Source organism: Cuculus canorus, chromosome 2, assembly GCF_017976375.1.
Source record: "Cuculus canorus isolate bCucCan1 chromosome 2, bCucCan1.pri, whole genome shotgun sequence".
NCBI lineage: Eukaryota > Metazoa > Chordata > Aves > Cuculiformes > Cuculidae > Cuculus > Cuculus canorus.
In genome coordinates, this window is record NC_071402.1 from 160,263,321 (window position 1) to 160,287,712 (window position 24,392).

Consider the following 24,392-nt stretch of genomic DNA (forward strand, 5'->3'; position numbering starts at 1 on the left):
TGTTGTGGTTGGCGCTAAAGTCGAATGGGTTTTCTCACTTCAGCTCAGCTTCGTCCGAGTAACCTCATTTTTTGACAGTCAACGGTGTGGTTTTCAGGGTTTCTCTCTCAAAGTGACAACGTAGGATGCAGAAAGGCCGTTGCTTGTCCTTATTCCTACAAAAACCAAGGCCACCCTCCAGCTGGTGGGACCGTGAGAGGGGAAAAAGGTCACAAAGAAGGGCAGCCAAGCCAGGTGACCCCCCCCAAAGTGACCGAGAAAGGATCACATCCCATACACCTCATCCTCAGAATGAAGCTGAGGGATCACGAGAGTCTCATTCTCTTCTTCGAGGTCCAGTGAGGACCTCATCTGCGCGTTTGCCCTGATCCTGGATCCAGTTCCTGAGCTCAGCTCCCTCCTAACCTTGGATCCTTTCCCTTGTGTCTGCTCGGCAGCACCAGGGCTGACGAAGCCGCCGAGGGATGTGGACGTAGTCTCATATATTTGCATATATTTTATTAATTACTATTATTATTATTATTTCATTAAAGCTGTAGTTCACGTTTTCCAACCCACAAATCTTTCCTTCTCATTTCCCTTTCCCCGGAGGAGAAGGAAGGAATCACGGAACCACTAAGCTGGAAAATATCTCTTAGATCATTGAGTCCAACCATTCCCATCTGCCACTAAAAGGGACTTGGAAGCCCAACTGCTCAGTTTTAGCTGCCAAAACCACCCGGGACTAAACCATGAGAGGTTGAGTCCACCTGTTTCTCTTCCTTTCCAACCCAAATCATTCTATGATCCCATGATCTTCCAGTGATGCGCCTGATTTTGTGTCCCAGGGAAATGAGGAGTTATGCAAAAGAAGGTGAATCATGGAATGAGTTGGGTTGGAAGGGAACTCAAAAACCCATCCAGTTCCAACCCAAACCATAGGCATGGACATCTCCCACTGGATCAGGGGCTCCAAGGCCCCATCCAACGTGGCCTTCAACACCTTCAGGGTTGGGGCAGCCACCACGTCTCTGGGCAACCTGCGCCAGGGCCTCACCACCCTCATCCAGAAGAATTTCTTCCGAACGTCTCATCTAAATCTTCCTCTTCCAACCTAAAGCCGTTCCCCCTTGTACCATCATTCCATGCTCTTGGAAAAAGCCCCTCCCCAGCTTTCCTGGAGCCCCTTTCAGTCCTGGAAGCTGCTCTAAGGTCTCCCTGGAGCCCCTTTCAGTCCTGGAAACAGCTCTAAGGTCTCCTCGGAGCCTTCTCTTCTCCAGGCTGAACAACCCAAACTCTTTCAGCCTGTTCTCATACAAGAGGTTCTCCAGCCCTTGGATCATCTCTGTGGCCTCCTCTGGGCCCATTCCAACAGCTCCATCTCCTCCTTCTGGTGAGGATTCCAGAACTGGACCCAGATGGGTTCTCACCAGAGAGGAGCAGAGGAGCAGAATCCCCTTCCTCCCTGCTGGCCACGCTGCTCTGGATACAGCCCAGGACACGGTTGGAGCACAGGTTTCCACCTCACGTTGAGCTTTTCCTCCCCCAACACCTCAAGTCCTTCTCCTTAGGGCTACTCCCAATCCATTCTCCACCGAGCCTGCGTTTGTGCTTGGGATTGCCCCAACCCAGGGGTAGGACCTTGCCCTTGGTTGAACCTCACGAGGTTCCCACAGCCCCACCTCTCCAGCTTGTCCACATGAAGGGAAGAACTCGCATAAGGGCGGACGGAAGAGACCGCACCACACGGAGACCCCTTAGGTTAGAATTGTGGTTGCCACCAGGAGCTCCTCAAGGATCAGAGTCCCAAAGCTTTTGAGCAACGTCTCTTGTATCCCCAAAAAATACATTTCCCACTCCCTGAAAGGAAACCACGAACCCCTGTCAGCACAGAGGAGAACAGTGAGCAGGAACTCAGGAATCGACGTCCACCAAAACGTTACACGTAAGCCTTAAGGAGTGGAAGAACCCTTCATTTCAGTGGGCAAAACTAAAATCCAATTCCAAACCTTTCAATCTCACCACCTCTTTTTCTCTACCTTGTTGCCTTCCCCGAACTTGATCACATCTTGGGCAAAATCAGCTGTCGGTTTGACCCGCACAAACGTTTGGACTCTCTGTTCTCTCGCATCCATTCCAGCTGGAGAGGAAAAGAAAGGGAAAATCAACAATGCTGCACTTGGAGAAGTGGGGTTGGAGAACCTCATGAGGTTCAACCAAGCCAAGGGAAGGTCCTACCCCTGGGTTGGGGCAATCTATAGTTTCAGGATAGGATGGGAGATGATGGGATGGAGAGCAGCGCTGAGGAGAAGGACTTGGGGCGCTGGGGAGGAGAAGCTCAACAGGAGCCACAACGTGCGCTCCCAGCCCAGAAACCACCCGTGTCCTGGGCTGCATCCAGAGCAGCGTGGCCAGCAGGGACGGAGGGGATTCTGACCCTCTGCTCCTCTCCTGGGAGACCTCAGCTGGAGGATTGGGGCCAATTCTGGAATCCTCAACAGAAGGAGGAGATGGAGCTGTTGGAACGGGTCCAGAGGAGGCTCCAAGGATGATGGGAGGGCTGGAGAACCTCCCATCCGAGGACAGGCTGAGAGAGTTGGGGTTGTTCAGCCTGGAGAAGAGAAGGCTCCCAGGAGACCTTAGAGAGACCTTCCAGTACCTGAAGGGGCTCCAAGAAAGCTGCGGAGGGGCTGTTCCCAAAGGCGTGTGGGGATGGAACGAGGGGCAATGGGGATAAACTGGAGAGGGGCAGATTTAAACTGGACATAAGGAGAAATACCTTCACCATCAGGGTGGGGAGGCCCTGGCACAGGTTGCCCAGAGAAGCTGTGGCTGCCCCATCCCTGGAGGTGTTGAAGGCCACGTTGGATGGGGCTTGGATCCCCCTGATCCAGTGGGAGGTGTCCGAGCCCACTGCAGAGGGTTGGAATTGGACGATCTTGAAGATCCCTTCCAACCCAAACTATTCAATGATTCCTAAAACGATGGAAACTGGTATTTGTTGGGCAAAAGCAGCTACAGAGGAATCAGGACTAAAAATAAAGCCTTGAGAAGGCTTCAGCTGCAGTTTAATCCTTTATTAAGGCCACATTGGATGGGGCTTGGATCCCCCTGATCCAGTGGGAGGTGTCCCTGCCCACAGCAGGAGTTGGAATTGGATGGGCTTTGAGGTCCCTTCCAACCCAAACCCTTCCACGATTCTATGATTATGAGAGAGAAGGAGGAACCGGCGATCAGGACTGAGTTCAGAAAGACCCTTCCGTTTACAGAAGTGACGTCCCGGCTTGGACAGCCCGGAAGGGGCAGAATGGCGGTGAGAGGGAGGCTTTGAAGGGGGGGACGAGGCCTCACGGAAGGGCACGAGGCCCCTCGGCGGGGCCGCCCCCGCTCCCCGTTTCCCCTCATACCTCGCCTCCTCCAGGCCAGGCCGCTAACGCGACGCCGTTACCATAGCAGCCACCACTTCCGGCCGCGCCCGGAAGTGTGCTAAACGCGGAAGCGCGAAGGCGAAGCCGCTACGGCGGCCGCGCGGGGTCACAATACGGAGGCGAAGCGATTATAGCGGTCATTCAAGTGGCCGCGCGGGGTCAGAATACGAAGGCGAAGCGAGGAAGCGAAGCGAGGAAGCGGTGGCTACGGCGGCCGCGAGGGGTCATAATACAAAGGCAAAACAAAGGAGCGGTCGCTACGGCGGCCGCGCGGAGCCAGAATAGAAGGCAAAACGAAGGCGCGGTCGCTACGGTGGCCGCGCGGGGTCATAATACAAAGAAGAAACGAAGGAGCGGTCGCTACGGTGGCTGCGCGGGGTTATAATACGAAGAAGAAACGAAGGAGCGGTCGCTACGGTATCCGAGAGAGGTCACAATAGAAAGGCAAAAACGAAGCAGCGATCGCTACGGCGGCCGCGCGGGGTCAGAATACAGAGGAAAATCGAAGGAGTGGTGGCTACGGCGGCGGCGCAGGGTCACAATAGAAGGTAAAACGAAGGAGCAGTCACTACGGTGGCCGCGTGGGGTCGCTACATAAAGGCAAAACGAAGGAGCGGTCGCTACGGCGGCCGCGCGGGGTCAGAATAGAGCGAGACTAAAGGGAGGGAGCGGCCGGTACGGCGGCCGCGAGGGGTCATCGCGCGGGGTGGGCGAAGCGATGGAGGCGGCGGCGGGTGCGGAGCCCGAGGTGGACGCCGAGGACCTGGTGCACTTCTCGGTGGGGGATCTGCCGAGTAGGGGCTACGGCGTGATGGGAGAGATCCGGCGGCAGGGGAAGCTCTGCGACGTCACCCTCAAGGTGGGGGGGGGAACTGGGAGGGACTGGGAGGGACTGGAGGGAACTGGGAGCGGACTGGAGGGGACTGGAGGGGACTGGGATGGGTTGGAGGGGACTGGGAGCGAACCGGGATGGGTTAGAAGAGACTGGGAGCGAACTGGGATGGGTTAGAAGGGACTGGGAGCGAACTGGGATGGGTTGGAGGGGACTGGGAGCGAACTGGGATGGGTTGGAGGGGACTGGGAGCGAACTGGGATGGGTTGGAGGGGACTGGGAGCGAACTGGGATGGGTTGGAGGGGACTGGGAGCGAACTGGGATGGGTTAGAGGAGACTGGGAGCGAACTGGGATGGGTTAGAGGGGACTGGGAGCGAACTGGGATGGGTTAGAGGAGACTGGGAGTGAACTGGGATGGGTCGGAGGGGACTGGGAGCGAACTGGGATGGGTCGGAGGGGACTGGGAGCGAACTGGGATGGGTTAGAGGAGACTGGGCGCGAACTGGGATGGGTCGGAGGGGACTGGGAGCGAACTGGGATGGGCTGGAGGGGACTGGGAGCGAACTGGGATGGGTCGGAGGGGACTGGGAGCGAACTGGGATGGGTTGGGCGGGACTGGGACTGAGGTCCTTGAGAGGTCTCCCTGTGGATATCGGTTCCGGTTTATGGACCAACCTCAGGTCCAACCCCTGGGAGAAGCCTCCTACTCCTTAGGAGACCTTTCTCTTTGAAGCTCCTCCTTTCCCGACGCCAAAACATCCTCCGTAACCTCATAAATCCTTGGAATTATGGGTGTGGCTCTGCCAGGGGGGGTGGAGGGGTTGGAAGGGAGGAGGTGGGGTGGCCATGGGCCACCTGGAGATCGGTTGGAGCTACCGGAGCCCTTCCAACTTTGGAGCTCCAAAGCAGAGGAGTTTGTTGTGCGGTGGGTGGGATCTCCAACTCCTTGGCTTGGTTGAGTCATTCCCCAATTAACTCTGCGGTTTAATTAACCGAGAAGGTGTTTCCCAGCCTACCTCGCGCTCTTAAGTCTTCTCCTGCTGGATCGTGGAGATCCTTCTCAGCAGAAGAACGTGGACCTTCTGGAACGTGATGTTTCCCACAGGTGGTGCCATCACGTAGGACGATAGAATGGCTTGGTTGGAAAAGACCTCTTAGATCATGGAGTCCCACCATTCCTATCAAGGAACTTGGGGGCTTCTGGGTGGTTCGTGGTGGAGAAGAGCTGTAGTTCCATGCTTAAGTCCATCGGGAGTGGAGTTGGTGTCTTCAGGGCTGCGTTGGGTCCAGGTCCGTTCAGTGTCTTTGTTCATCTTCTGGATGAAGGGATCGAGGGCTCCATCAGTCTGAAGATGACACCGAGCTGGGTGGGGCTGGTGACTTGCTGGAGGACGAGGAGGTTCTGCAGAGGGATCTGGACAGGGTGGATCCATGGGATGAGCCCAACGGAATGAGGTTCAACCAGGCCAAGGGCCAACTCCTTGAGGCCATTTCTTCTCATCTTCTCACCTGGGAGAAGGCAATTCGCCCTGTGACCCTGCAGATGACACGAAGCTGGGTGGAACTATCAGTCTCCTTGAGGGTTGGGAGGCTCTGCAGAGGGACCTGGACAAGGTGGATCCATGGGATGAGACCAATGGGATGAGGTTCAACCAGGCCAAGGGCTGAGTCCTTCACTTGGGACACACCAACCCCGTGCAGCTCCAGGCGTGGGGAAGAGCGGCTGGAAAGCTGCCTGGAGGAGAAGGACCTGGAGGTGGTGGTTGACAGTGGCTGACCATGAGCCAGCAGTGGCCCAGGTGGCCAAGAAGGCCACCAGCATCCTGGCTTGGATCAGCCCCGGGGTGGCCACAGGAGCAGGGAAGGGATTGTCCTCCTGGACTTGGCGCTGGTGAGGCCACACCTCGAATCCTGAGGTCAGTTTTGGGTCCTTCACTCCAAGAAAGACCTTGAGGAGCTGGAGAACATCCGGAGGAGGGAACAGAGCCCACGACCTTCTCTTCTCCAGGCTGAACAACCCCAACTCTCTCAGCCTGTCTTGGTATGGAAGTTTCTTCCGCCCTTGGATCATCTCCGTGGCCTCCTCTGGAGTCACTCTAACCGATCCATGTCCTTCCTGTGCTCTTCCAAGCCATCAGCTCCCATCGTATCAGGAGGACCCTAATTATTGTGGTCCAGAAGGACGTCCGACTCGGTGGATCCATCTCTTGGTGCTTTGCACGCCACGTTTGGATCAAAAGCCTTCCACGTCTCATTCATCCACTGTTTCTTCATCTGAATTTTGATCCAAGACCTCTTACGCTTCGCTGTTCCTCGTTGGCAGCAGAACGTTGCTGTGATGCCACCTTGACTTGGCCAACTCTGTGTCTTAAGTGTCTTAAAGATGTAGTTCATCAAACCATGGAATGGTTTGGGTTGGACCTCAAAGCCCATCTCGTTCCAACCCGTTATCGTGGATAGGGTCACCTCCTACTATTGGTTGCTCCAAGCCCCATCCAACCTGACCTTGAACACCTCCAAGGATGATCCGTGACTTCTCTGGGTGACCTTTTCCGGTCCCTCACCACTCGTTTGAGATCTTTGCAGCAGAGAACTTCTCGGTGTAACGATGGCGAGAGGACAATAGATGCCTTTCTTACACCTCCACCATTTTTCTACGGAGAATGCTTCATCGTCCCCTGGAACTTGGCAACGTTTTATGGACGTGGGAGCAGAAAGGAGAGCGTTCCCTTTGTTCCTTGTCCAGAGGACACGTTGGAAGGAGGTTGGGTCGTATTTGTGGTCAGAATGGATGCTCTGTGAGCAGAAGCTCTGGTCTTGTTTCTGGTAGACCCATCAAAGAGAAGACCCCTACGATCATACGTTGCAGAGTAGAAGGTCATTGCGTGAAGGTGGAGATCTGAAAGCTCAGCTGATTTCCTCAGGGTTCGAAAGGGGGGAGATAGTCCTTCCTGAAGGGCTTCCTGGAGGACTTCACGCCTCCTCACGTGGAGCTTCTGGAGCGTTTCTCTTCCTGGTGATTGTAGAAACACAGCAGTAATGGCTCGTTCTGGCTTAGAGACGTGGACGTGATCGGGTCGGTGGTGATTTCATTTCTCCTTGGAGACATTCCTGAACTTCAGCCTCAAAAACCAAAAGATGGACACGTTGGGTTGTGTTGGACTCAACGGGAGGACCTCATTTCTCTAACGTCGTAGGTATCACCACAAAGCTGGAGAAGAAGTTGGAGAACAAGGGTTGTGAGGAGCAGCTGAGGGACCTGAGGGTGTTTCTCCTGGAGAAGAGGAGGCTGAGGGGAGACCTCATGGCTCTCCGGAGCTCCTGGAAAGGAGGTTGTGGTGAGGTGGGCGCTGGGTTCTTCTCCCAAGGAACGAAGGAGAGGACAAGCGGAAACGGCCTCAAGTTGCACCACAGGAGGTTTAGGTTGGATATCAGGGAAAATCTCTTCCCTGGAAGAGTGGTGAAGCCCTGGCAGAAGCTGCCCAGGGCGGTGGTGGAGTCCTCATCCCTGAAGAGGTTCAAAACCCGTGGAGATGCGGCACTGCAGGCCATGGTTTGGTAGACGCGGTGGTGATGGTTGGCCTGGATGAGCTTTAGAGGTCTTTTCCAACCTTAATGATTCTGTGATTCTATGACAGCGGATGAGAGTTTCCACCTTCAGCTGAAATCTCCGACCAGGATTCTGGTGTAGACACACGTCCTGTGGTGACGGTGGGAGCTGCTCCCGTTGCAGATGTCATCTCTGTGGGATGGCAGCGTCCTTCCCGTTGGAGATCTGGAACCTGGGGCAGCAGTGATGAGATAGGAATGAAAAGGGAAGAGCAGACGTTGGAGACAAGTCTTGAACACGGATGGAAAGGGCAAAGGCTGCGTGGCCAAGTTCGAGCTGCTTTGGAGGATCATGGAATGGACCTCCAGGAAAGCTCAGAGGGGCTCTTGATCAGGGGGGGCAGGGACAGGATCATGGAATAGTTTGGGTTGGAAGGGACCTTAAAGCCCATCCAGTTCCAACCCCTCTGCCATGGGCAGGGACACCTCCCACTGGCTCAGGCTGCCCAAGGCCCATCCAACGTGGCCGTCAACACCTCCAGGGATGGGATCTGGGGGTTCTGGTTGACGGCATGGTAGAATTATGGAACCATAGAATGGTTTGGGTTAGGAGGAACCTCAAAGCCCATCCAGTTCCAACCCTCTGCTATGGGCAGGGACACCTCCCACTGGATCAGGGGAATCCAAGCCTCATCCGACGTGGTCTTCAACACCTCCAGGAATGGGACAGCGAGAGCTTCCCTGGGCAACCTGGGCCGGTGTCTCACTACTCATGGTGAAGAAATTTCTCCTTATCTCCAGTCTAACTCTGCCCCTCTCCAGTTTATCCCCATTGCCCCTCATCCCATCCCCAAACGCCTTTGGGAACAGCCCCTCCTCAGCTTTCTTGGAGCCCCTTCAGGTTCTGGAAGGTCACTCTGAGGTCTCCTCAGAGCCTTCTCTTCTCCAGGCTGAACAACCCCAACTCTCTCAGCCTGTCCTCGGATGGGAGGTGCTCCAGCCCTCGCAGCATCCTTGGAGCCTCCTCTGGACCCCTTCCAACAGCTCCATCTCCTTCTTCTGGTGAGGATTCCAGAACTGGCCCCAATCCTCCAGCTGAGGTCTCCCCGGAGAGGAGCAGAGGGTCAGAATCCCCTCCGTCCCTGCTGGCCACGCTGCTCTGGATGCAGCCCAGGACACGGGTGGTTTCTGGGCTGGGAGCGCACGTTGGGGCTCCTGTCGACCTTCTCCTCCCCATCACCCCAAGTCCTTCTCCTCAGCGCTGCTCTCCATCCCATCATCCTCCAGCCTGGATTCGTGTTGGAGAGTGATGAGACACCGGAACAGCAGCCCAGAAACCAACCGATAGGTATGGTTGGATTTGAGGATCTCAGAGGTCTTCTCCAACGTAGAGATTCAATGTAAACAGGTGGTTCTGTGGACCTGTTCTTCTCCATTAGTGACCTGGAGATGATCCACTCTTGGTTTCTCCTTCCTGGTTGACCACTCGTGGTGGCTTCCGAGGCTGGAAGATTGAGTCGAGAAGTTTGGAATTGAAGCGATGAGCTGTTGTCCTGTTGGCAGGTGGAAACTGTGGTGGAAAGGTGGAAGTCCTCGGTTACTGCCGGGCTACAGCGACTCATCCGGACCGTGGTGGTAGATGGTGCTGATCTCCTATCTTCTCCCTTTTTAGGTAGGGGACCATAAGTTCAGCGCTCACCGCATCGTGCTGGCGGCGTCCATCCCGTATTTCCACGCTATGTTCACCAACGACATGATGGAGTGCAAGCAGGACGAGATTGTCATGCAGGGCATGGATCCCAGGTAATGTCCCAAACCGTCTGAGTGAGGGCTTCCAGAGGGACCACAACCTGCCTGACCATGAGCCAGCAGTGGCCCAGGTGGCCAAGAAGGCCACCAGCATCCTGGCTTGGATCAGCCCTGGGGTGGCCACAGGAGAAGGGAAGGGATTGTCCACTTGGACTTGGTGCTGGTGAGGCCACACCTCGAATCCTGAGGGTCAGTTTTGGGTTCTTCACTCCAAGAAAGACCTTGAGGAGCTGGAGAACATCCGGAGAAGGGACCAGAGGTGGGGAAGGGGCTGGAGAACAAGGGTTGTGAGGAACCTGAGGCTGTTTAGTTGGAGAAGAGGAGGCTGAGGGGAGACCTCATGGCTCTCTGCAGCTCCTGGAAAGGAGATTGTGGTGAGGTGGGTGTTGGGCTTTTCACCCAAGGAACAGATGATGGGACAAGAGGAAATGGCCTCAAGTTGCTCCAGGGGAGGTTTAGATTGGATTTTAGGAACCATTTATTTACCGGAAGAGTAGTGAAGCCCTGGCAGAGGCTGCCCAGGATGGTGGTGGAGTCTCCATCCCTGGAGATGTCTATAAAGCAGGTAGACGAGGTGCCTGGGGACGTGATTTAGTACTCGAGAGGTATGTTTGGAGATGATCATCCCTAAAGTCTTTCCCAACCTTATGATTCTACAATTCTATGGAATGGCCTCAAGTTGCACCAGGACAGGTTCAGGTTGGACATCAGGAGAAATTTCTTCACCAAAAGGGCTCTCAGGCCATGGCAGAGGCTGCCCAGGGCGGTGGTGGAGTCCCCATCCCTGGAGGGGTTTCAAAGCCGGGCAGATGAGGAGCTCAGGGGTCTGGTTTCATAGCGCACAAGGACGGTTGGACTCGATGATCTCAAAGATCTTTTCCAACCCAACGCTTCTGTGATGCCCTCTGTGGGCATCTTCGTGGCGTATGCTGAAAGCCCATCGTCTGCGTGAAGGACACCAAACAAGGTTCTTCTGCTAGTGGAGCCCCCCTGGTAGGTCAATTGTGACCAACTTCTGCCTTTCTCCTCTTCCTTTAGTGCACTTGAAGCTCTCATCAACTTCGCCTACAACGGCCACTTGGCCATCGATCAGCAGAACGTCCAATCGCTGCTGATGGGCGCCAGTTTCCTTCAGCTGCAGAACATCAAAGACGCTTGCTGCACGTTCCTCAGGGAGAGGTAGGACCTCGTCTTTCAGTTGGCCTTCAACCGCAGGGAGGTTTTGGTCCCCCTGTGTTGTCTCCTGCCAGCGAGATGAGGAGGTCTCTGTCTCCCAAGAGTCGCCGTTGTCGTTGCGTCTCTGGTTTATGAGGTGCTACAGGTGGGACACGACGTAAGGCCTTGAGAAGCAAGACCTAAACCACTTCTGCTGGGTGGAAGTGTTGATCTGCTGGAGGGTTGGGAGGTTCTCCAGAGGGTTCTGGACGGACTGGATTGATGGTCCAACAGGATGAGGTTCAACCAGGCCAAGTACCGAGTCCTTCACTTGGGACACACCAACCCTGTGAAGCTCCAGCCTTGGGGAAGAGCGGTGGGAAAGCTGCCTGGAGGAGAAAGACCTGGAGGTCATGGATGGGGCCTTGGGCAACCTGATCTAGTAGGAGGTGTCCCTGCCCATCACAGGGGCGTTGGAACTGGATGATCATGGAATCATAGAATGATTTGGGTTGGAAGGGACCTTAAAAGGTCTGATGATCTTTAAGGTCCCTTCCAACTCAAACCATTCCGGGATTCTTTGAGTCCAGCTTTGTCCAACACTCGAGTTAAGAAACCACGAAGGTGTTGGATGCTCAGCTCATGAGTTGTGTGTTGGCTGTGCAGAACCTCATGATTACCATGGATGGACAACCTCCCACCTTCCAGCAGGACCACCCGAGCCTGTCCCGTGGCTCCTAGGAAGCCTGAGAGGGGATTTTTAAGTCGCGGTTTCCCTCTTCTGGTTCTGCTCTGATTCACCTTCAGAACCCTGTGTAGATATGTTCACCAGCGAGCTGGAACCCGAGGAGGACACAGCAGTGGCTTTGGCTTCTCCTGTCCTCCAAGGCTTGCATCGCTTCACTGAATCTCTTTGAATTCTTTCCATTTTTCCATGAAAACGTTCCTTTTTTGCTCTCCTTTTTCCCCTTTTTCCAAGGCTTCATCCCAAAAACTGTCTGGGCGTGCGGCAGTTCGCGGAGACCATGATGTGTACGGTCCTCTACGACGCTGCCAACAGCTTCATCCACCAGCACTTCGTGGAGGTATCCATGTCCGAAGAGTTTCTGGCACTGCCTTTTGAGGACGTCCTGGAGCTCGTTTCTAGGGATGAGCTCAATGTGAAGTCTGAAGAGCAGGTTTGTACCTGGTGGAGGTCTTGGCCAAGATGGTTTTCTCCTTGGAGGGTTTCCGGTTGCTTGGGAATCAAATGGGATGTAGAATCGCTTGGTTGGAAAAGACCTTTGAGATCATCAGGCCAAGGTTGGATGGACCTTGGGCAGCCGGATCCAGTGGGAGGTGTCCCTGCCCATGGTGGAAGGTTGGAACTGGATGATCTTGAAGATCTCTTCCAACCCAAACTATTCTGTGAGGCTATCAAGTCCAACCATCCCTGTCCCCACTACTAGACCAGATCCCTGAGCACCACATCTGCCCGGCTTTGAAACACCTCCAGGGTTGGTGACTCCAACACCTTCTGGGCAGCCTCTGCCATGGCCTCGGAACCCTTCTGGTGAAGAACTTTTTCCTGATGTCCAACCTGAACCTGCCCTGGTGCAACTTGAGGCCATCTCCTCTCATCCCATCACGTGGGAGAAGACAATACGCTCTATGACCCTGTGGGTGACACGAAGCTGGGTGGAAATATCTCCTTGAGGGTTGGGAGGCTCTGCAGAAGGATCTGGACAAGGTGGATCCATGGGATGAGCCCAACGGGATGGGGTTCAACAAGGGTCAGTGCAGAGTCCTGCGCTTGAGGGACACCAACCCCGTGGAGCTCCAGGCGTGGGGAAAAGCGGCTGGAAAGCTGCATGGTGGAGAAGGACCTGGAGGGGGTGGTTGACAGGAGCTGAACGTGAGCCAGCGGTGGCCCAGGTGGCCAAGAAGGCCACCAGCATCCTGGCTTGGATCAGCCCTGGGGTGGCCACAGGAGAAGGGAAGGGATCGTCCCCACGAACTCAGCGCTGGTGAGGCCACACCTCAAATCCTGAGGTCAGTTTCGGGTCCTTCACTCCAAGAAAGACCTTGAGGGGCTGGAGAACATCCAGAGAAGGGACCGGAGGTGGAGAAGGGGCTGGAGAACAAGGGTTGTGAGGAACATCTGAGGGCCCTGGGGGTGTTTATCCTGGAGAAGAGGAGGCTGAGGGGAGACCTCATGGCTCTGTGGAGCTCCTGGAAAGGAGGTTGTGGTGAGGTGGGTGTTGGGCTCTTCTCCCCGGTGACAGACGGTAGGACGAGAGGAAATAGCATCAAGGACAGGTTCAGATTGGACATCAGGAAAGATTCCTTCACCAAAAGGGTTCTCAGGCCATGGCAGAGGCTGCGCCGGGAGGTGGTGGAGTCCCCATCCCTGGAGGTGTTTCAAAGCCGGGCAGATGAGGTGCTCAGGGATCTCGTTTAGTCGTGGACAGGGACGGTTGGACTTGATGATCTCAAAGGTCTTTTCTAACCAACTGACTTAGGGACATGGTTTAGGGAGTGTTAGGAATGGTTGGACTCCATGATCCAATGGGTCCTTTCCAACCTTGTGATTCTGTGATTCTGTGACCTTATGATTCTATTCGTGGGCTGAGTGAAGCAGAGAAGGTGACCTGGGATGGTGGGAACACAAAAACCAAAGCCTCGATGGCTCCTTGAGCTCCACTTCTCGTCTGTGCCGCCGGCGTTACCTCACTCTGAGAAGTTCCTGGGAGAGGAGAACGTTGTTTTGAGGAGTTTTGATTCATCAGTGACAGGGGGAGAACCAGCTGGGTTCTCAGGACCTTCAGCCGTGCCCCTTTCCACCAGTACTTTGGTGTCCCTGGGGAAGAGAGACAATAACGGAGCCCTTCCTCAAGGAGCTCAGGTTCTGGTCCAGAGGAGCCCTCTTGAGGTGGAAAGGAGTTGCCGTGAGCGTTGTAGCATCAGCGTTCCACTGAATTTGCCATCAAGAAGTTCCTCAGGACTGGCTTGAAAACCACGAAGCAAAGCTGGGGGACCTTAGTCTGCAGGAGAGCCTGTCCTCAAACCAGGGAATTTCTCCTGCTCTTCCATCCAGTTCCATCCCCTGCCCTGGGAAAAGACGTTGGGAAAGACCTTTGAGATCATCCGAGTCCAACCAGACCTGTCCATGACTAAATCAGATCCCTGAGCAAATGGTTTGGGTTGGAAGGGACCTCAAAGCCCATCCAGTTCCATCCCCTGCCCTGGGAAAAGACGTTGGGAAAGACCTTGGAGATCATCCGAGTCCAACCATACCTCTCCATGACTAAATAAGATCTCCGAGCAAATGGTTTGGATTGGAATGGTTTGGGTTAGAAGGGACCTCAAAGCCCATCCAGTTCCATCCCCTGCCCTGGGAAAAGACGTTGGAAAAGACCTTTGGGATCATCCGAGTCCAACCAGACCTGTCCATGAATGACTAAATCAGATCCCTGAGCATATGGTTTGGGTTGGAAGGGACCTCAAAGCCCATCCAGTTCCATCCCCTGCCCTGGGAAAAGACGTTGGGAAAGACCTTTGAGATCATCCGAGTCCAACCATACCTCTCCATGACTAAATCAGATCCCTGAGCAAATGGTTTGGATTGGAAGGGTTTGGGTTAGAAGGGACCTCAAAGTCCATCCAGTTCCATCCCCTGCCCTGGGAAAAGACGTTGGGAAAGACCTTTGAGATCATCTGAGTTCAACCATACCTGTCCATGACTAAATAGATCTCCGAGCAAATGGTTTGGATTGGAAGGGTTTGGGTTGGAAGGGACCTCAAAGCCCATCCAGTTCCATCCCCTGCCATGGGCTGGGACACCTCCCACTGGATCAGGGGGATCAAAGCCCCATCCAACGTGGCCTTCAACACCTCCAGGGATGGGGCAGCCACCACTTCTCTGGGCAACCTCTGCCAGGGCCTCCCCACCCTCATTGGGAAGAGTTTCCTCCTAGTGTCTCGTCTAAATCTTCCCCTTCCAATTTAAAGCCGTTCCCCCTCATCCCATCACTCCAGGAACTTGGAAAAAGCCCTTCTCCAGCTTTCCTGGAGCCACTTTCAGTCCTGGAAGCTGCTCTAAGGTCTCCCCGCAGCCTTCTCCAGGCTGAACAACCCCAACTCTCTCAGCCTGTCCTCAGAGCAGAGGTGTTCCAGCCCTCGCATCATCTCCGTGGTCTCCTCTGGACCTGTTCCAACAGTTCCGTGTCCTCCCTGTGCTGAGGATTCCAGAACTGGAGGTGGGACTCCAGGTGAGGTCTCACCAGAGCGGAGCAGAGGGGCAGAATCTTCTCCGTCCCTGCTGGCCACGCTGCTTTGGATGCAGCCCAGGACACGGTTGGTTTCTGGGCTGGGAGAACACGTTGAGGCTCCTGTTGAGGTTTATCTGGATACGTTTATGTGGAGACTACCACCCTTGTGTCCTCACGTGGTGTCACTTGAGATCTAGAGAAGATCATTATCAATATGAGGTTTCTCCTCCATCAAACATCTGGCGGCAAGAAGAACTTGCAAAGACATCTTCCAAAGCTTCCAACTTTCCCTACGTCTCTTTCGTAGGTGTTTGAAGCCGCGTTGGCGTGGATAAGGTATGACCGAGACCAGAGAGAGTCGTTCCTCCCCAAACTCTTGTCCAAAATCCGCCTCCCTCTTTGCCGACCTCAGTTCCTCACCGACCGCGTCCAACAAGATGACCTGGTCCGTTGCTGCCACAAATGCAGGTGAGGTTTGGACGTTGGAGAACCACTTAGAAGATCGTAGAATGCCCGGTTGGAAGGAACCTCCAACATCATCTCCTCCAACCTTTTTTTAGGCGATCTATCGTTTCAATGAGGTGGTGCGGCGTCCTGAAAGGGTTGGTGGCCCTCGGTGGGGTGGAGGTAGTGGAGATGTGGTTTAGCATCTCTCTTGGAGACACCAATTCCCTCTTTGCGTGGACGCAGAACCTGATGGAGCAAAAAAAACCAACCAAAGCGCCCACCCCGGTTTTAACCTGACGGAAGGACCACGTGGCCTTCTAGAAGCGTTGGCCGTGGTTGGGGGGAACGTCGCTTGTTTAATATTGGACTTGAGGTGGTGGGATTTCATCTTTATCAACCGAGATCTTGGCTTTGCTGCTTTGATTTCAGGGATTTGGTGGATGAGGCGAAGGATTATCACCTCATGCCTGAGCGCCGACCACACCTCCCGGCGTTCAAGACGCGTCCTCGGTGTTGTACATCGATCGCAGGCTTGATTTACGCCGTTGGAGGACTCAACTCGGCAGGTACCTTGCACGTCCAAGGGAGCAGAGGTGGGGGAGGACGATGGCACCGTGGACTTCCCTCGAGTGAAGTGTTGAGCAGTTTCTCCTCCTCTTGTGCAGCGCTTTGAGCCTTCTGCTGAAGTGCTCGAGGTGGTGGTGGTGGTGGTGGTGGTGCCTGGAGTTGGATGTCTTCCAGCTCGAAACTCTTAAGTCAGGGGTTGTTTAGGACAACCGATCTTGGGTATCTCAAAGAATTGATTGATGATGGAGGAGAAGCTCCACGTGAGCTGAGAATGTGCGCTCGCAGCCCAGAAACCAACCGTGTCCTGGGCTGCATCCAGAGCAGCGTGGCCAGCAGGGACGGAGGGGATTCTGACCCTCTGCTCCGCTCTTGGGAGACCTCAGCTGGAGGATCCTCACCAGAAGAAGGAGATGGAGCTGTTGGAACGGGTCCAGAGGAGGCTCCAAGGATGATGCGAGGGCTGGAGAACCTCCCATGTGAGGACAGGTTGAGAATGGATTGGGAGGAGCCCTGAGGAGAAGGACTTGAGGTGTTGGGGGAGGAAAAGCTCAACGTGAGGTGGGAACCTGTGCTCCAACTGTGTCCTGGGCTGTATCCAGAGCAGCGTGGCCAGCAGGGACGGAGGGGATTCTGACCCTCTGCTCCGCTCTTGGGAGACCTCATCTGGAGGATTGGGTCCAGTTCTGGAATCCTCACCAGAAGGAGGAGATGGAGCTGTTGGAACGGGTCCAGAAGAGGCCACAGAGATGATGTGAGGGCTGGAGAACCTCTGCTACGAGGACAGGCTGAGAGAGTTGGGGTTGTTCAGCCTGGAGAAGAGAAGGCTCTGAGGAGACTTTACAATGACCTTCCAGTCCCTGAAGGGGCTCCAAGAAAGCTGGAGAAGGGCTCTTGATCCTGAAGTTCAGGGATAGGAGGAGGGGAACGGTTTGATGCTGAAAGAGGGGAGACTGAGGTGAGATCTTAGGAAGAAATGTTCTCCTGGGAGGGTGCGGAGGCCCTGGCACAGGTTGCCCAGAGAAGTGGTGGTTGCCCCCATCCCTGGAGGTGTTGAAGGCCACATTGGATGGGGCTTTGATCCCCCTGATCCGGTGGGAGGTGTCCCAGCCCATGGCAGGGAGTGGAACTGGATGGGCTTTGAGGTCCCTTCCAACCCAAACCCTTCCAATCCAAACCATTTGCTCAGGGATCTGATTTAGCCATGGACAGGTCTGGTTGGACTCGATGATCTCAAAGGTCTTTTCCAACGTAGGGGTTCTATGATTCATCCCATGGTTGCACAGTGGATTTATATGAGTTTCTCAGAGGCGGTGGTAGAAACGTGGCTGGAGATGCCTCTCACTTGACTTTGATGTGGGCTGGAATGGGACACGTGAAGGTCCAGAACAAGATGTATGAGATCCTGGCCGTTGTCTCAGAGAAGAGCAATCAAAGTTCTTGTATCAGCCCCACCTTTGAGGTCAGAGCAGTGACCGCTCGTCCCTCGCGTCTCTCTTCTTGAAGACCACTTTGGTAGAACGTTGGTTTTCTCCCGTCTCCCTCTTTTAATTTGAGTAGCAAATTTTTATGCAGGTGACTCACTCAACGTGGTGGAAGTCTTTGATCCCATTGCCAACCGGTGGGAGAAGTGCCAACCGATGACCACAGCCCGGAGCAGAGTCGGAGTGGCGGTGGTGAACGGATTGCTCTACGCCATCGGGGGCTACGATGGTCAATTGAGGTTGAGCACCGTGGAAGTTTACAACCCCGAGCTGGATTCGTGGTCCAAAGTGGAGAGTATGAACAGCAAGCGAAGGTACGTGTGGGTCACTCGGTGGGAAGGGGACATCTGCAGCAGGACGGGGGAAAAACGAAGTTGGAGGAAAGCTGGTGGTGGTGGATCATAGAATGGGTTGGGTTGGAAGGGACCTCAAAGCCCATCCAGTTCCAACCCCCTGCCATGAGCAGGGACACCTCCCACTGCATCAGGGTGATCCAAGCCCCATCCAACGTGGCCTTCAATACCTCCAGGGATGGGTTCTGGGTGATGGTAAGTTAGAATCATGGAACCATGAAGTGGTTTGGGTTGAAAGGGACCTCAAAGCCCATCCAGTTCCTCCCACTGGAGATCAGGTTGCTCCAAGCCCCATCCAACATGGCCTTCAACACCTCCAGGGATGGGACACACCACTCACAGGATAAGGTTCCTCCAAGCCCCATCCAACGTGGCCTTCAACACCTCCAGGGATGGCACACACCACTCACAGGATCAGGTTCCTCCAAGCCCCATCCAACGTGGCCTTCAACACCTCCAGGGATGGGACACACCACCCACTAGAACGGCAAATGAGAACTTCATGTGTAGGGAAGGAGTGAAAGAAGGAGGAATGGAGCAGTATGGAAGCAGGTGGGATTTGCTTGGCCACCTTTGGGGCACTCACGTTGCTGCTAAGAGGAGAAGACCATCAGCAGCTCCATAAAGTTCTACCGGAGCGTCACGGCATTGATTTCAAGAAGATCCGTTGAGAGCTTGAAAGGAGCTGAGCAGAGGGGGTGTCAGCTAAGGAGATGTTGGGTTTGGTGGCATCCACGAGGGAAATCGAACTAAAGGAAAGTGGTACAGACTGGGAGGAGAAGGGATGGAGAGCAGCGTTGAGGAGAAGCTCCACAGGAGCCCCAACGTGCGCTCCCAGCCCAGAAACCACCCGTGTCCTGGGCTGCATCCAGAGCAGCGTGGCCAGCAGGGACGGAGGGGATTCTGACCCTCTGCTCCTCTCCTGGAGACCTCATCTGGAGTATCATGTCCAGTTCTGGAATCCTCAGCAGAAGAAGGAGATGGAGCTGTTGGAATGGGTCCAGAGGAGGCTACAAGGATGATGTGAGGGCTGGAGCACCTCCCATCCGAGGACAGGCTGAGAGAGTTGGGGTTGTTCAGCCTGGAGAAGAGAAGGCTCCATGGAGACCATAGGGTGACCTTCCAGTACCTGAAGGGGCTCTGGGAAAGCTGGAGAGGGGCTCTGGATCAGGAGGTGCACGGAGAGGATGAGGGGGAACGGTTTGAAGCTGAAAGAAGGGAGATTGAGATGAGATCTTTGGAAGAAACACTTTTCCTGTGAGGGTGGGGAGGTTCAGGCTGAGGTTTCCCTGAGAAGTGGTGGCTGCCCCATCCCTGGAGGTGTTGAAGGCCACGTTGGGTGGAGCTTGGATCCCCCTGATCCAGTGGGAGGAACTGGATGGGCGTTGGTCCCTTTCAACCCAAACCATTTCATGGTTCCATGATTCCAACTTACCAATCACCCAGATCCCATCCCTGGAGGTGTTGAAGGCCACGTTGGATGGGGTTTTGACCCACGATCTGGGTCAAAACCTCTCTTTGTGCTTTGGTGATGTTCCTTTGATGAGTTGTGCTCACAAGGCTCTTCCATGACCTGTGAGCCCCAACGCTTGGATGGCTTTGAGCGCTTGAGGAGCCTCGAGGTGAAGCAGTGGGAGGAGGTCCAGAGAATCATGGAATGGTTGGGTTGGAAGGGATCTCAAACCCAAGGAGGAGGAGGTTTGGTGGGATGAAGGCAGCAGTGGGTAGAGTTGGTGTCTTATGGACGTTGTGACGGCCCCTACATCCATCTCATGGTGTCTTCTTCATTGCAGTGCCATGGGGACGGTGGTGCTGGATGGTCAGATCTACGTATGTGGTGGATACGACGGAAACTCATCCCTCAACTCCGTGGAGTCCTATTCTCCAGAGGCAAACAAGTAAGAGCCCTTCGTGCTTTGCGAGTTGAAATAATCCACGGGCCGTGGCTTCAGGAGCTTCGTTAACCTCTCCCTTCTCCCCACCAGGTGGACAGTGGTGACCCCCATGAGCTCCAACCGGAGCGCCGCTGGAGTCACCGTCTTCGAGGGGCGGATCTACGTCTCGGGAGGACACGATGGCCTGCAGATCTTCAACAGCGTGAGTCTCTGGGCAGGAGGTGGCCAGAAGGTCAAGATGGACCTGGAGGAAAGCTCTGTGCTCCTTCCTTGGACACCCAAAGTGTTTGCTCCACCAAATTCTGTGGCTTCCAGAGTCCTTTTAGGTGGTCAGGAAGACGTGACCTTGTGAGGTGCCTTCTGGAAGCTGGGCTGGAGGTGCTCTTCTTGTTCCCAGCGCCAAAAGGATTGAGGTGGTGCCTCTCATCCTTTCCCCATTCCCTTCTCGTTTTGGACCATTTTGTCGTTGCTTTCTTGAACCTTTGAGCTCTGCAGTGTCCCGGATGCCGGACTCCATCTCTCCTTGCTGAGCTTCTTTGATGCTTCAGGTTTAGACGTGGATTATGGAACTGTTTCGTTGGAAAAGACCTATGAGATCACTGAGTCCAACCATCCCTGTCTGCAGATCCCTGAGCACCACATCTGCCCGGCTTTGAAACCCCTCCAGGGATGGGGACTCCACCACCGTCCTGCGCAGCCTCTGCCACGGCCGGAGAACCCTTTCCAGGAAGTTTTCCATAATGTCCAATCTAACCCTCCTCTGGCACAACTTGAGGGGTTTTCCTCTCATCCCATCCCTTGGGAGAAGAGCCCAACACCCACCTCACCACAACCTCCTCTCCAGGAGCTGCAGAGAGCCATGAGGTCTCCCCTCAGCCTCCTCTTCTCCAGGATAAACACCCCCAGGTCCCTCAGATGTTCCTCACAACCCTTGTTCTCCAGCCCCTTCCCCACCTCCAGTCCCTCCTCCGGACTTCTCCAGCCCCTCATGGTCTTTCTTGGAGTGAGGGACCCAAAACTGACCCCAGGATTCAAGGTGTGGCCTCACCAGCGCCGAGTCCAGGGGGACAATCCCTTCCCTGCTCCTGTGGCCACCCCAGGGCTGATCCAAGCCAGGATGCTGGTGGCCTTCTTGGCCACCTGGGCCACTGCTGGCTCATGGTCAGCTGCTGTCAACCACCACCTCCAGGTCCTTCTCCTCCAGGCAGCTTTCCAGCCGCTCTTCCCCACACCTGGAGCTGCACGGGGTTGGTGTCCCCCAAGTGCAGGACTCAGCCCTTGGTCTGAGCGGCTAAACATGAGCCAGGAGTGGCCCAGGTGGCCAAGAAGACCAACGGCATCTTGGCTTGGATCAGGAACGGTGTGACCAGCAGGTCCAGGGAGGTGATTCTGCCCTTGGATTGGCACTGGTGAGGTCACACCTCGAATCCTGTGTTCAGTTCTTGTCCCTTCGCTCCAAGAAGGATGTTGAGGCTCTGGAGAGTGTCCAGAGAAGAGCAACGAAGCTGGTGAGGAGCTGGAGAACGTCTGATGAGGAGCGGCTGAGGGACCTGGGGGTGTTCAGCTGGAGAAGAGGAGGCTGAGGGGAGACCTTATTGCTCTCTACAACTGCCTGAAAGGAGGTTGTGGAGAGGAGGGTGTTGGGCTCTTCTCCAGAGTGACAGAGGACAGGAGAAGGGAATGGCCTGAAGCTCCACCAGGAGAAGGTCAGGCTGGACATCAGGAGAAGATTTTTCACAGAAAGGGTCATCAGACCCTGGCAGAGGCTGCCCAGGGCGGTGGTGGAGTCCCCATCCTTGGAGATGTTTCAAAGCCGGGCAGATGAGGCGCTCAGGGCCATGGTTTCGTGGCAGATGGAATGGTTGGACTCGCTCATCCAAGAGGTCTTTCTCCAACCTGATGATTCTCTGGTTTCTGAGGTTTGGGTCGTTAGGAAAGCTTGGTAAGAGCGTGAAATCCAAACGTATGAAACCAAGAAACCCAAACCCGCGTTTCCCAACCGTGTTGGCCGTTGCGTGTTGAAACCTTCCGTGTGGGTTAGAAGGTCCCACGTGAGGTCTCCTAAGGTGAGGTCTCTCTCTCTCTCTCGTTTGTGACTGCAGGTGGAGTACTACAACCACCACACGGCCACTTGGCACCCGGTGGCCCCTATGCTCAACAAGCGCTGTCGCCACGGAGCGGCCTCGTTAGGCAGCAAGATGTTCGTTTGCGGAGGCTACGACGGCTCGGGGTTCCTCAGCATCGCCGAGGTCTACAGCTCCATGGCGGATCAGTGGTACCTGATCGTCCCGATGAACACCAGGAGGAGCCGCGTCTCCCTCGTTGCGAACTGTGGGCGCCTCTATGCGGTGGGAGGTTACGATGGACAATCCAACCTCAGCTCAGTGGAAATGTATGACCCGGAGACGAACCGCTGGACGTTCATGGCTCCAATGGTGTGCCACGAGGGTGGGGTTGGCGTGGGTTGCATCCCCCTCTTGACCATCTGAGAAGAAAGCGTTTGGAGGGGGTTATCTCCTCAAGGACAATCTGAGGAGAGGTTTAGAGAAGGTTTGGAGGGGGTGTTAACCACCCAAAGGGCGTTTCCAGGTGCTCAAGTGTCGTTCACAAACCACACGCCCCCAAAAACTTGACCAACCGATCCCCCCACCTTTTGGCTTTTTGGGGCTGAAGCTCCTCCAAGATGGAACGTTGTGAAAGAGCGGTTGATGTGCTGCTGCGAGCAAGGACGCTCCTGCTTCCCTTCGCCACCCGTTACCTTGCGGTGAAGCCAATCCTTCCTCTTGCCGTTGGTTCTCCAAAGAGCCCTGTGGTCCTCTTTCGGCACCACCTTTGGCACTTGCCAGCGTCAGGGGAGGAGGGAAGTCACGGTTGTGACATCAAAAAGAACCACTTGAATGACTTGGAAAATACGTTTGCACCTTCTTTCAACACCAAAATGACCCCCACGCTCCAGGGGTTTGGCCGGCGGCGATGGTTGGGTGGTGGTGGTGGCACCTTGGCTCTCACCTAGCGTATCAGAAGAGAAGAAAACCCAACAGCGTTGGTTCCTGAACCCCGTCTTGAGTTTTGAGGTAGGGCTTTCACAAGACGTCCTTGGGTTCTCCTGGGTGAAGCTGCGCTGTCTTCAGCTCCATGGGCAAAACGTCTCCGCAAGAGCCACACGATGGAGAAATTAGGAAGAGGAAAACCGGTCGGTTAAACCATCGAGGAGTTTCAGCAAGCCCTGGAGAAGAAGGATGGACGGAAACGACACGAAGGAACCGTCGTAGGATTGCAAAACGCGGAAGGTGCCCCATCAGAAAGGTCCTCAAATGAGATCTTGATGGCTTCTCAAAGGCGATGTTTAAGAGGCAGCTGGAGCAGAGCAAGGTTGGGGTCTTCCAGGAAGGGCAAGAAGTCCATGATGGATTTGGCAGCTCTGAAAGCCCAGAGAGGGTGGGGAGAAGGTTGGCTCCCCAAGCAAAGCCACCTCGGGCAGCAGAGGTGGAGAAAGCCCACATGGGGATGGAGGATGGAGGGAAAGCCACACATCGGTGGGGTGAGACTCACACCCTTGGACGTTTTCTTCTCCGTTGCGCTGGGAAAGGTCTTTGTGGTGGGTTTTGGGGCTGGGAAACTCTTCCTTGAAGCTCCTTCCCTGGGCAAAGTCCTTGTTTGCATCAGCTCTTCCATAGTTCTCTTGCATGAATGTGACCCACCAGCCCTTCAGGGTCTTCTTCTACGCCCGTGTCCTCCCGTGCCACCCTGGGGCAAAGCCATAACCTCTTCGCTCCCGGTGGGGAGGAAGAACTCGACACTAATCCCACCGGCAGCAGCGAAAGGATGAGGAATTTTTCCCTCTCCTCCTGCCCTATCCCAGTGTTTTGTGAGCTGCGAGTCTGGGCTCCACCTTGGCCCAAGCTGAGGAGAACCGGAGGTTCCTCCCAAGCTCCACATCCAGCTCCTCCTTGCTTGTTCGTAGCCGAATCCCAGCGCCGCTCGGGATTTCGGGGTGTCCATGTGGATGTCAATATATTTCCGGTACCGTGTATATTTTAGGGATATAATGAGCGTATCTGGTTATAAATGTGATTTGTCGGTAGATCTCGTATCTCCTCCGTCTTTATCTCCTCCTTGGGCCACCAGAGGGAGAATTCCATCGGGATTTCCGCGCTGCTAAGACTTGGAAAAGGTGAAAAAAATCCCACCTGTGAACGTTGGAACCCAAAAGATGTGGAGTTTTGGGCTGTGAGGAGCAGAAAGGATGGAGGTGGAGGCACAGGGGGCTTTGCAGGAGGGTAACCTCCAACTCCTGGGAGAGAAGGACCACGCGATGGATTCCATCTCTCGCCTGACTCCTCCTCGCTCCATTGCTGCTGGAGGGAGTTGGGTTCCTCGTTCTCCATGGCTTTGGATCTGCCACGTGGCTCTCCCACCGCAGCGTCTTCATCGAATCACAGAATGGCTGCGTTGGCAAAGAGCTTTGAGCTTGAGTCCAACTGTCCATGTCCACCACTATAGGAGATCCCTGAGCACCACATCTGCCCGGCTTTGAGACTCCTCCAGGGATGGGGATTCCACCACCACCCTGGGCAGCCTCTGCCATGGCCCGAGAGCCCTTTCCAGGAAGAAATGTTCCATAATGTCCAATCTAACCCTCCCC

The 24,392-nt window shown here is 55.0% G+C and overlaps 2 protein-coding genes across 12 annotated transcripts in view; one reads left to right on the plus strand and one right to left on the minus strand.

The window, feature by feature from the left end:
* Positions 1-24,392, minus strand: part of KIF9 (kinesin family member 9) — a 57,257-nt gene that overhangs the window by 23,151 nt on the left and 9,714 nt on the right. For 5 of the 8 annotated variants that reach the window (XR_008448619.1, XM_054059208.1, XM_054059205.1 and 2 more), the window contains exons 1-2: positions 3,387-3,475; positions 2,019-2,119 (exon numbers count right to left, since the gene is read on the minus strand). Coding sequence is in view for 6 of the 8 variants with exons in the window: in XM_054059208.1 (XP_053915183.1) it covers positions 2,019-2,114 (96 nt within the window). In the remaining 2 variants the exon portion in view is untranslated. Of the gene's footprint in view, positions 1-38; positions 340-2,018; positions 2,120-3,386; positions 3,476-24,392 lie in introns of those variants that run through there. The other 3 variants (XM_054059206.1, XM_054059207.1, XM_054059210.1) reach the window with 3 other exon arrangements.
* Positions 3,634-23,841, plus strand: KLHL18 (kelch like family member 18). 4 transcript variants are annotated; one of them, XM_054059216.1, is made up of 10 exons: positions 3,634-3,955; positions 9,463-9,593; positions 10,638-10,778; positions 11,734-11,932; positions 15,312-15,472; positions 15,881-16,017; positions 17,576-17,813; positions 19,646-19,750; positions 19,838-19,949; positions 21,850-23,841. In XM_054059216.1, exons 2-10 carry the CDS (start codon positions 9,529-9,531, stop codon positions 22,234-22,236), a joined length of 1,545 nt encoding a protein of 514 aa, XP_053915191.1. In that variant the 5' UTR covers positions 3,634-3,955; positions 9,463-9,528; the 3' UTR covers positions 22,237-23,841. The 4 variants fall into 4 exon arrangements, with proteins under 4 accessions (XP_053915191.1, XP_053915189.1, XP_053915190.1 ...); XM_054059214.1 differs by lacking the exon at positions 3,634-3,955 and adding an exon at positions 4,049-4,266; XM_054059215.1 differs by lacking the exon at positions 3,634-3,955 and adding an exon at positions 4,050-4,266 and having other exon boundaries at positions 17,591-17,813.

Coding starts and splice junctions, on each gene's coding strand:
- KLHL18 (XM_054059214.1), top strand. CDS start 4,126: ATGGAGGCGGCGGCGGGTGCGGAGCCCGAGGTGGACGCCGAGGACCTG. Junction 11,933..15,311: donor ATGTGAAGTCTGAAGAGCAG/GTTTGTACCTGG, acceptor TCTCTTTCGTAG/GTGTTTGAAGCCGCGTTGGC. Junction 19,950..21,849: donor GCCTGCAGATCTTCAACAGC/GTGAGTCTCTGG, acceptor TTGTGACTGCAG/GTGGAGTACTACAACCACCA.